The following is an 11,523-nucleotide window of genomic DNA, read 5'->3' as shown; positions in this document are numbered from 1 at the left end:
CCTTGTCTGATCCAGAGCACCAAAGGGAATTTAAATTCTCTGAGTACAATGACACCTCAGAGAATAAACACGCCTCTCAGTGGAGGACTTTTTAGAGTTTCCTCCAATAGTCTGTGAACTATTGGGGGCTCGTTTTTTGTATGTCCAACCTCGTACAGCAGTGGTGCAACGTGGACATTCATGGGCATGAAGGAGATGTCAGGATCCCAGCAACTTGAGGTACAGATAATTTCAGTGGCTACCACTGTCATTATAAATAAAATACTTTCTGGAGGCAACACTGACTCATTCCTCCTTCTTTCTTTCCTCTGTAGTTGGAGAATAGGGGACTAAAAGGTGGAGACAGAGCTGTTGCCGAGAGCGGGCCTGGGGCTTTTGTAAGCAGCGGAAAGAGAGGGAGAGGGCTGGGGAAAGTCGAGACACGTTTCCTTCGATTGTCCTCCCTTCCTCTTTGCCCCTCCCTCCGTTTTCCCTTCTCGAGGTGGACGCTCCCGCCTCGCACCGGAGCCTCGGGGGTGGAGATCACTCCCCACTCTCCAGCTAAGTTTAGGGTGCCTAGCATTCCAAGTGGGGCTGTCTTCCAGTGGCAAAAGCACTGGGAATCAACAGCTCTCGGCCTCTCCCCCCACGGTTCCCTCCCTGGGTTGGTTGCAAACTTCACCAAGACCCAGAAGAAGCTCCGCCCCGGTAGTTAGGCTCCGGCCCCTGCCTGAGGCCCCGCTGGGCACTCTTCCCCCCAGGTCTCCCGGCCCCACGGCGCCCTCGGGGAGGTCGTCTGGAGCCCGTTCCCCGGGGCAGACGGCGCAGGGTGGGCTTGCTCGGAGGGCTAGAGGAAGTGGTAAAGTAAGAGCCGGTGCTGACCGCTCCCTCCTCGCCCGGACTCCCTAAGCTCCCGGCCCGGCCGGGGGTGGCGGTGGGTCCCTCTTCCCCACGTCGGGAGGACACCGGCTGAGGCCCCCTCCTCCCCGCTCCGCCAACCGGGACCGGGGGCAGCTGGCAGGCGACGCCCGGCCCCCGACCAGCCCCAGCAGGCGGCGGCGCAGGCGGCTGCGGCCTAGGGAGGCCGGCGGCCGCGAGCCTCCTCCCCCTCCCGGAAGCGCGGGGCGGGGTCCCCGGCCGGGCCGCGGAGGCGGGCGCGGGGGCCGGGCCGGGGCGGGGCGCGCTCGGCGCTCGCAGGCTCGGCCGTCTGTGCGCGCCCACTCCGACTCCAGGCCGCCGGCTCCAGCCGAGCAGCAGTAGTAGCGGCAGCGGTAGCAGCTCGCGCCGAGGCCCCGTGTCCCTCGCAGCCCCTCCCCGGCGCTGTGCATGGAGACGCCGCCCGCCGCCCGCCGCTGAGCCACCGTCCGGCCCGGGACCCGCGGGGGCTGGGGTGGCCTCGGGCTCCGGCCGGCCCCGCCGAAACTGGACTCGGGCTTGGCCGGCCGCCCCCGCCACCCGAGGGCTGCGCGTGGCCCGCGGGCCTCGTCGCCCGCGTGAATCTCCGCGGCCCGGCCGTCCCGTCCCAGGAAGTGGCCGTCCTGACCGCCATGGCTCACTCCCCGGTGCAGTCGGGCCTGCCCGGCATGCAGGTAGGCAGGAGCCGGGCCGCCGAGGGGAGGGAGGGATGCGCGGGCCGGGGCGGAAGCGGGGAACTTGGCGGTGTAAACACAGCCCCCCCACGCCGCCCCTTCCGGGGTCGCGCCGGCCTCTCGCGCGGCGCTCCCAGCCCCCCAGGGCGCCCCTGCCGGCGCCGCGGCCGGCTCTCGGGCCTGGGGTGGGGGGCGCAGGGACCTGGGGCCGCGGCCTGGAGGCGGCCCTTGCCGGCCCGGAGTCGCGGTGGTCAGGGAGGGATGTGGGGTGCTGGCCGCCTCGCCCTCCCCGCTACCCTCTTCCCCCAACGCCTCCGGGCTGCAGGCCCGGCGCCGGCCCCAGCCCCGGGGGAGAAGTGGTGAGGGGAAATGCCCTTGGAGGCCCCGGCGCGGTTTCTGGGCCCTGCGAGCGGGCGGGGGGTGGCGGAGGCCCCTGTTCCCCTCCGGCGAGCTGGCGGTAAAGTTGAGAGGCGGGAGGGGAGCCCGGGGCGCGCCTGGACTCGTCCCGGGCCCGGCCGGGCGGAGGAGGCAGGGTGGGGTGGAGGAAGGTGTAGCTGCCAGCCACCGCTTCCAGCGTGTTTGTTCCGCGCGTTTCCTTTTGGTGCAGACGGAGGGGAAAGTGCGAGCCTGTAAACCTGGGACGAGGAATCAGTTGGGCAACATGCACTCGAGTGTGCCGAGCCGAGGCTGACCCGCCGATCCCGGGACACTGGGCTTTTTACTTGGAGACTTGATTGGATCCAGATGAGTTCCTTCCCAGTACACCTCTTCGTTGATACTTTGTGGCATCTTGGCCTAGCAGTGACTTTTGGGGGGGGGGGGTGTTGAATTTCAAATTTACATGAATACATTAAAGTTTTTCTCCATTGGAGACTGCTTTTCGCCCTTTGAAAAATAAAATAACGTCCTTGGCTAATTTGTAACGTTTCTAAGCGCATAAATGGTGGCAAAATGATTGGGATTAAAATCTCACGATGCAATTAGCGTATGCCCTTAAAGTTTTGCTCTCCCAGTTTAACTGAACGAGTGAGCCTAAGAAAACAACCACAGTATCCAAGTGGGTTATTTATTTTACAGACATCTTCCGACTCATTCTCTCTTCCCTCGCTCTTGAGGGCTGAGAGGAACAGGGCTGGGACCTGGCCTCTTAGAGGTCAGGAATCTGTTCCCCTTTTCCTCTCTCTCTTTTAAACCAGAAAAAGAAAACTGGATTTTATTGTTCAGATTTGGAATAGAAAAACTGTAACATAATGTTGCCAGAATTTTAGACCGAAGATTTTTTTTTTTTAAGGAGTAGCAGTTGAAGTGAACATCTTGAGAGTGCTTCAAGAAAACTGACCTTGAATCTCATCTAAAGAGTTTTTAAAACAACAGGCATTTAAATCCTAAACTTCTGCTGACTGCTAGGTAAAAATCAGATGTGGTTTCTTGGTATCTCCTGATGTTCCTGCTTTGGTTTGGTTTGAATTGGAAAGCCGGGTGATCTGGGTGAAAAATTATTTCTGACTGGTAGAACAAGAAGGCTTTCTTGTAATTACTCTCTCTGTCTTCCTTTAGACTGACTTTCATACTGTTAATCAGGTTGCAATCTAACACAAATACCTCCCTTAGAGTTTACCAGGAGGTACTGTATTCGGCCTTTGTGGAAAGAGAATCAGTTTGAAAAGGTACTTAAAGCTCCACTGGCTGGTGCCCTGAAGTCAGTATCAGATGGTTACCAGGTGGTATCTGGTCTCAGTACTTTTTTTGCCCTCACCCTTTTCTTTCTTCTAGAGTGTGGACCAACATTTTTAAATCTTGGAAAAAGAAGATGAATGTCCTATAATAATGATGCCTTCCAAATAAATATAGTGTATTTCCTAGGTAATGTTACAAGGGAACAGGTTTTATTTTCCTTTCTCAGTATAAAAGCTCATAAAGTTTGTGTGTTGTTGTTGTTTTTTTAAATCGTTACCGGAGGATATTTTTTACTATGTATCTTCAGGTGAAGTGAGAGGGAGGGAGGGAGGGAGGGAGAGAGAGAGAGAGAGAGAGAGAGAAAGAAAGAGAGAAAGAGAAAGAAAGAAACACATCTATGTGAGAGAGACACATTGACCCGTTGCCTTCCACATACTCCCAACCAGGGCTGGGGATCCAACCGCAACCCAGGTACTGCCCTTGACTGGGGAATTGAACCGTGACTCACTGGTCCAAGGGCTGATGCTCTGACGACTGAGCAAAACCAGCCAGGGAAAAGCTGATCAGTTTTTATTTGGTTGAAACAACCAAATTTACAGCTGTTTTAGTTTCAGAGGTGCGAAGGTGACTTCTGATAGTCACCCCAGCATTGTATTTACCTCTACAAACTGTATGATACTGTATTTGTATTGTACATCTACAAATTGTGTAATTGTTTTTAGTGTGCCATTTGGGAAGACCCCCCCCCCCCAAAAAAAAACCGCAAAAAAGAAAGAAAAAAAAAGCACATTTATTTTCTTTGAATTAGCAGCTGTTGCTGCCCAGGGAGGCTTTCCTCAGAGTTGTTGAGGATTAAGTTAGAGGCACGCCTGCCTTTGTCCTCCAGGATAAAACAGAACTATTAACCCTCTGTGCCCTGTCCTGATACATCTTACACCCCTTCCTTCTTTCCTCTTTCCTCTTCTGACCAGGGCTTATAAGGAGTTGGCTTAAAATTTTCAGAAAGACAGCAGAGTGAATTGGCAGCCTAGGCAAAGATGCATATAGAATAAACCTGAATGAATGAACATTTATTTTCTACTGTCTTGCAAATCATATTTATGCCTCTTGATTCTTATTGGTGCCACTTGAAACGTAGGTATTATTTATGCCATTGTCTACATGTGGAAACCAGCAGAGACTAATTGAACTGATTGAGGTGAGATAGTGTTGTGTGGCACATTTGTGACTTGAAACCAGGTAATTTCTTACCTTCAAGACCATGCTCCTCACCATGCTGTATTATTGCTTTATTGTTATTATCTCTATCTGAATTTATATCTGTGTCTATAATGTTTTCATTGATTTTTGGAGAGGGAGGGAGGTGGGGGAGAGAGCGAGAAAGAGAAAGAAAGATTCATTGGTTACCTCCAGTACACATTCCGACCAGGGATCAAACCTGCAACTACGTATGTGCCCTGGGAATCAAACTGCCAACCTCTCTGTGCTGGGGACGATGCTTAACCCACTGAGCCACACTGGCCAGGGCACTTTATTATCACTTTTGCAAAAATTAATATTTATTTCATTCCAACTTGGGTTTGCTGAAGAAATTAGAAATGTGAGATTGATATTTTATTTATTCAATCAAGAGTCATTATTGAACATCCACGTGCCACAGGCCCTGGGTGATTGATAACTAAAATCTGAATGACTTATCTTTTTTAAGTAAATGTTTAATGAAGGTTGCCAGGGGCCTTTCCTTTTTTTTTTTTTTTACGTTCACACCCCAGTTTCATATTAGCATAGGGGAAAAAATAGAAATCATGAACTGAATGTAGTAGCTGCAAACAGACAAGAAGAAATTAGGCTGATTTGTGTATTTACCCACTGTCCTTCATTGGACATGTGGTGTTTCACTCAATTTAATTAAGATTAAAAGAAAATCAAGCTTCAGTTTGAGGCAGGGGCACTGATCAGCTTATAGTTTGCATAAGTTGTAATTTAAAGCAAATTAGATTTTTATCTATAAATTTCTATTACAGAATTTTATCAGTCACTTTTAAACTTTTCTGGACCGTGACCCACATAAGAAATATATTTTACATCAAGACTTGAAACAAAATTTTTGAAGACAGCCTAACCCTTACTACTTGTGAAGTAGTTGTGTGATGTATTTATTTAAACAAACAAAAAAAGGAGCTGGTTGCAACACTCAATAGATTTCACAGCTGAGTGATTTTGACCTAAGTTTGAAAGATACTGATTAGCTATGTCACATGTGTAGTAGGGCCTGAGTTCAGTTAGTGTGTTTTGAGGATGTCATAAGTTTAAGATATTCTCATATTTGAAAGTATAGATGCTTTATAGAAATAGCTAGAAAACTGAAAGACTCCACTGGTTAGCATCATCCTTCTGTTTCTCTAGCTGCTTTGAGAAACCCTTGTCTGAGAATGCCCCTCCGTGTGGGGAGAGCTAGAAGGACATTGAATGCCAGTTTGGATGCATTGGGAACTCTTCTCAAGTGTTCTTGCTTACCTGGGAAACCTGTGTGCTCTGCAAAACCTGGGAAATGAAGGCAAACAGGACAGCTGCATTTAATTGTGGCTTAAGTGCTCATGTCCTTTTTTCCCCTCCCCCTGTAGTGTCATATTTCCATAGTTTTTTTTTTCCTGTTTCCATGGAAGAGGCCTCCCCGTGTTCAGCCTGTTACCATCTGCACCCTGGGGAAAGGTTGGCATGTTACAGTGTGTGGACAGTTAGGGTATTTGTGAGATTCAGGTTTTGAAAGCACCTTGAGGGAAATGTTGAATTGTAGAATGTGACTTAGTGTCTTAGAATATTGGACTAGATGGGGGGGCCCGTGTTCATGCAACACATTTGTCTATGCAGTGTGGTATCAGCAGCCATGGGAGGTGTAGGTAAGAGACTCCTCTGGGCCTGTCCTCAGGAAGTCAGCAGCCTAGTGGAGACCGATTCAGATGAATAACCAAGGTGCACAGGGACCAGAGATTCCTGGTCCAAAAGCTGGGGTCGAGGGCCAACACAGGTTCAGGGAAGGGGAGGTGAGGGGCTGTGTTCCAGGCTGCAGTGGGGTAGTGTTGAGTGTCTTATACTTTAGAAACCCTGCTTTCTCAGTTGGTAGGAGAAGGTGGAAGGAGTTGAATTCTGGGGAGTGCTGGGTGGCACTTTAGATGAGAGGAGCCTCAGGACAGTGAGAGGAGGAGGCCGGAAGACTGAGCAGTTGGAGGTCCCAGTGTCAGCAGGATAGCCCAGATGGACCTGTACACAAGGTTGACTTCAATCTTGGTCATTTGAACTCTCAGTGAATATTTTATAGCCTTTTATTTATGTTCTTCCACCCCCTTCTTGTGACCTTTTTTTGCTATTTTATTCTGAAGTAATAGGGAAAATAAAGGCAAATTTTCCTGTAATTGTTGGTTGTCTAAGTTTTTAAAAACCTTTTTTAGTACTTTATATTCCCTCTTTTCCTGTGTTACCAAAAACAGTGTTAAGAATTTGTTTTGAGTAAAAGTGATTTTGAGGATGAGAGTTGTCAAAAGATTTTTAAGAAATTTTTTTCTTCATTACTTTTTAGAGGGGGTGAGGGGGAGAGAGAAATAGAAACATTGATGGGAGAGAACGTGGATTGGCTGCCTCCTGCACGCCCCCACTGGGGATTGGGCACACAACATGGGCAGGAGCCCTGAGTGGGAATCGAACCAGTGACCTCTTGGTGACTAGGTTGATGCTCAACCACAGCCACACTGGCCGGGCTCCAGAAGATTTTTAAAAATTAAAAAAATATATAGCTTGGAGCAGTCTAGGACATTTTGGTTCTCATCCCAGATATGGGAACGTTCTTGACAGTATTCACATAGAACCAAGTGAGCTTCAAGTAGAAATTGGTCAGATTAGATTTTTCTAGGCAACCACTGTAGCCCAGTGTTCCAGCAGAGAGTAGTTAGGGTAAGTGGCAGCCACTGTCATTGCATTCTTGTTCCTTTTTGTAATCTTTGTCCTCATATTTGATGCAGGTTGACTTTGCTTTTCAGTTGAACAATGTTTTTCTAGGACCTTGGTTCAAGATGTAGTGTGAGTAGTTACTGAAGAAATGAGTCTGTTGGTAGTTGCTGCTCCTTTCTAGTGTATTTTTACAGTCATACTGAAGATTCAAGAGTCTGATGATCTCTTAAGAAATATGCCACTTCATTCTCTATTTATGTGATTTCTCCCAGTGATTCAGAGTTGCCTGCTTGGAAACTCGTACCTGCAGGAAATGGACCACACCCAACCAACCCTTCTGTGGCTTTTTTTCTGCTTTAGCTGAGCATTGTTATCATAAAAGGAATCTTGTGGCAGGAGTGCAGGAAATAGAAGTTGCTCTGTGATATCCCTTTCTTGCTGCTTAGAGTCAACCACTGTCATTGGACCAGTCATTTCCCATAATTCATATTTTTGCATTGCAATGTATTTAAAACTTTAGTGCCAAAAGAGTTTCTTGGGAAAAAGAAAAACATGGCTATTGCAACACCTGGCTCCGCATCTAAAATTTGGCTCCCTGGTTTCCAGGGTTGAGATTAGAGAAAATAAAACAAGATGTATCTGTGTTTGCTACAAAGTATAAAACATACCAAATTGTGAATTACAAAGTAGTCTATGTACACACCACTGAACAGCACAGCCCTTGTTGACTTGAGGGACCTTTCATTATATTCTCATGAGGGTTCTTGGTCAGCAAAAGGAATCTTATCTGTTCAGTGTTCTCTTGGTATCTGAATAAATTGTGGGAACATTTCAAGTTTTATGTTAATGCTTACCAAATATGTATCTGGTGTTTATCTTTTAAGTCTCTGTTTTTAAAAAGACCTTTAGGTATCAATATTTGAAAGGACAATATAGACCCAAGTCCTTTTAAAAATTATTAATTATTTCACATTTTTAGTTAGTTTTTATTAAAGAAATTATACATATGTTTTAAAGAGTCAGATGGCTTCATAAGGTTTGTTTGGAAAGATAGCAGTTTCTTGTCCCTTGCCTCCATTTCCTCTTCCCCAAAGGCAGCCCCTTTAATCTCTCTCAGCTGATTGCTGTTACTCTTTTGTTTATAAAGAACATTTAACAATTCCTGCTACTTTTTTTTTCTTCTAGTTTCAGGCATTATTTCCAAAGATAAGGATTTACTTCTCTATTTGCTCCACTCTCATGTTACCTTCCTTTCCTCTTCCCAATATAATTACATTGTAACTTTGGTTAGATCCAGTGTGAACATTAATGTGACTATGTAAACCATATTCACAGCCCAGCCATTAGTCAATCAGGATTACTTTTCAAATCTTTGGGAACTAGTTTTTTGGTGATATACTTAGTTCCAGCTGCTCTAGCAAAATAGCATAGACTGGGTGATTTAAGCAGCATTTATTTTTCATAGTTCTGGGGGCTGGGAAGTTTGAGATCAAGGTGCTGACAAATTTAGTGTCTGCTAAGAATCCTGGTTCATTGACAGTGTCTTATTGCTGTGTCCTCACATGGCAGGAGGGGCAATGTATATGACCATTAATTCCAACCTCAGGGCTCCATTCTCATGACCTGATCACCTCCCAAAGGCCCCACCTCTTAATACAGTCACACTGGAGGGTAGGTTTAAACATCAACATTTTGGGGGAACACAAACAGTCAGTCTATAGCAGTGCCTATATTTATTCAACTCCAAACTGGCACTAGTTGTTGAAATCTATTAGGAAGTTCAGGAACAGCAGTTTCACCTTTTTGCAGAAGTCTCCCAGTGAGCCTTCTGACGTGCTTGGTGTGGACTGGTGAGCTCGCACACTTGACACACCGCTGATTCCTCGTGCTGCTCTCTGTTGGGTGTGCTGTTTACTGTCTCCTGTCATCATCTTTCTTGGTTTATGCCACTGTGTTGTTGGAACCTATTTTGCAGTGCCTTCCTGCTAATGGGGTACATGGGAAATAGCTTTTCTGAGGGCTTGGATATCTGAAAATTTCTTTATTTTTACCTTTCCTTTCCATTGATATTTTGGTAAGTGATTAAAACCAGAGGGTGAAAGTTATTTTTCTCCAGAATTTTGAGGGCATGTCTTCACTGTTTTAGCTTCCAATATTGCAATGCCACATTGATACTGGATTCTGTGTACACAAGCTGTTTTGTTCTTCATGAATTTAATAGGATCTGAATTTTTTTCTTGCCTCTTTCACTCACATGTTACCTCTCCTCCCTCTCCACAACTTCTGATCTGAAGTTTTACAGTGACATATCTTGGTGTGGGTCTATTTTTATTTTTTTGTGATAGGTACTATGTAGGCCCCTTTGGGCAACACAGGTTTTTTGTTGTTGTTGATTTATTTCTTGGATTCCCTTTCCCCTCTTTTTTTGGTTCTCTCCTTATTTTTTAATCCTCACCTAAGGATATTTCTCCATTGATTTTCTTAGAGTAAAAAGGAGGGAGGGGGAGGGGGGAGGGGGGAGAGAGAGAGAGAAACATCAATGTAAGAGAGACACATTGATTGGTTGCCTCCCGCCCAACCCTGACTGGGGCTGGGGATTGAACCTGTAACCCAGGTACATGCCCTTTACTGGGAATTAAACTCGCAACCCTCCTGTCCATGGGCCAGCGCTCTACCAACTGTGCCAGATGGGCTAGAGCTGTTGTCTCTTTTCTTTCTTTTTTAAAAAATTGTATTTATTGATTTTTATTTTTTAGAGAGGAAGGGGGAGAGAGAGAGAAACATCGATGTGAGAGAGAAGCACCTATCAGCTGCCTCCTGCACACCCCCCACTGGGAATCAAGCACACAACCCGGGCATGTGCTCTGACCAGGAATTGAACCGGAACCTCTCAGTTTATGGGACTTCCACTCAGTCCACTGAGCCACACCGGCTAGGCTGTTTTCTCTTTTCTTAAACTCTATTATTTGGATGTTGGACCTTCAGGACTGGTTTTGGTCTCTCTTTTTGTGGTAGAGGCCACCTTCAGATGTCCACTCATGTGTCAGAGTTGGGGACTACCAAGATGATTGGAAATATGAGCCCTTAAATGGGGCTTTTTTTTAATCCTCACCTGAGGACATTTTTCCATTTTTTGTTCAGATAGAGCGGGAGGGAGAGAGAGGGAGAGAGAGAAACATCGATGTGAAGGGACACATCGAGTGGCTGCCACCCACACGACCAACCAGGGCCGGGGACAAACTGCAACCAAGGTACGTGCCCTTAGTGGAAACCGAACCCGGGTCTCTCTGTACCGCAGGCCGACGCTCCAACCGCTGAGCCAAACCGGCCAGGGCAAATGGGGCTTTTTTAAAGCATAGAAATGTCAGGTGCTCCCACTGGACAGGAAAGTTGAGGAATGGCTTATGTCAGTTTCTTTTAGCTTTGTATACATTTCTCCTTCCTGGGAAGCCTTCCCTGGAGCTTCTGACCTGACTTGTCTAAACTGGTCATCCTTGTTCATACTTAATGTACCCCTCAGTCTGATGCCTGGTCCCTTATCTTACCTGAGGCCTCATGCCCACTTGAGGGCTGGGTGGAGAGAAAGGACTGAGTGTGGCCACAGTGTCTTACTTGGATGGCTTCATTCTGTACCCCATACCCTCTGTTTTCCTTTTAAGGAATAGGCTTCAGTTGTTTCCTTGATAGGGGAGACAGGAAGCAGTTGTCTGGTGTGAAGAGTGGGGAAGGCGATCCAGGTATCTGACCCTTCTTTAACTCCTCTCATTGTAGGTGCTCCCAACTCCTGAGTTTTGGGGAAGCAGTACTGTGAATGGAGTTGATTCTCTACTTTCTCCACCTCTTATTTAGCATTTGTTTTCTCCTCTCCATCTTTCTTCCCCACCACCCACTTTCCAGCTTCTGGAATTCCATTCTGTTGGTCTTCTCTCCCCTCCTGGTATGCAGAGTAAGAAAACCATCTTTATTTTAGTTTTAGTGGGATTTCAGGATGCAGTGTGCTCTCTACTTGGACGTCACTGTCCTTCAATTTATAGATGAATGAGTGGAATGAATAGAATTTGAATTCCAAGGTCATGACTGCTTGTGGCTTAAGGGTGAAGAAGGACTCCTCAGCCACACTGTTCCCTTCATCGGAGATTGACCTGTTTTCCCTCTGTAAGTAAGCAGTAATATAAACATATGCTTGTTTTTCCATATCTCTAGCATCTGTGACCTCCACTTCTCTAACTTAAACTGAGAACCAGTTTTTATCCATTCTGTCTCATTTACTGGTCTCACGATCTTGTGGGCACAGAACCATTTCAAGGAGCCCTCTTTGGAGAAACATTTGCTT

General features: G+C 47.0%; 1 protein-coding gene across 1 annotated transcript in view; it reads left to right on the top strand.

Annotated features, from left to right (window-relative positions):
* The first annotated feature begins 1,445 nt into the window (after window positions 1-1,445).
* Window positions 1,446-11,523, top strand: part of STK24 (serine/threonine kinase 24) — a 112,073-nt gene continuing 101,995 nt past the window's right edge. Inside the window, exon 1 of the mRNA XM_036250128.1 lies at window positions 1,446-1,568. Coding sequence (XP_036106021.1) covers window positions 1,527-1,568 — 42 coding nt within the window. The 5' untranslated portion in view covers window positions 1,446-1,526. The remainder of the gene's footprint in view (window positions 1,569-11,523) is intronic.

Source organism: Molossus molossus, unplaced genomic scaffold (genome assembly GCF_014108415.1).
Source record: "Molossus molossus isolate mMolMol1 unplaced genomic scaffold, mMolMol1.p scaffold_m16_p_9, whole genome shotgun sequence".
NCBI lineage: Eukaryota > Metazoa > Chordata > Mammalia > Chiroptera > Molossidae > Molossus > Molossus molossus.
Note: the sequence above shows the minus strand (reverse complement) of the source record. Positions and strands in the feature narration are given on the sequence as shown.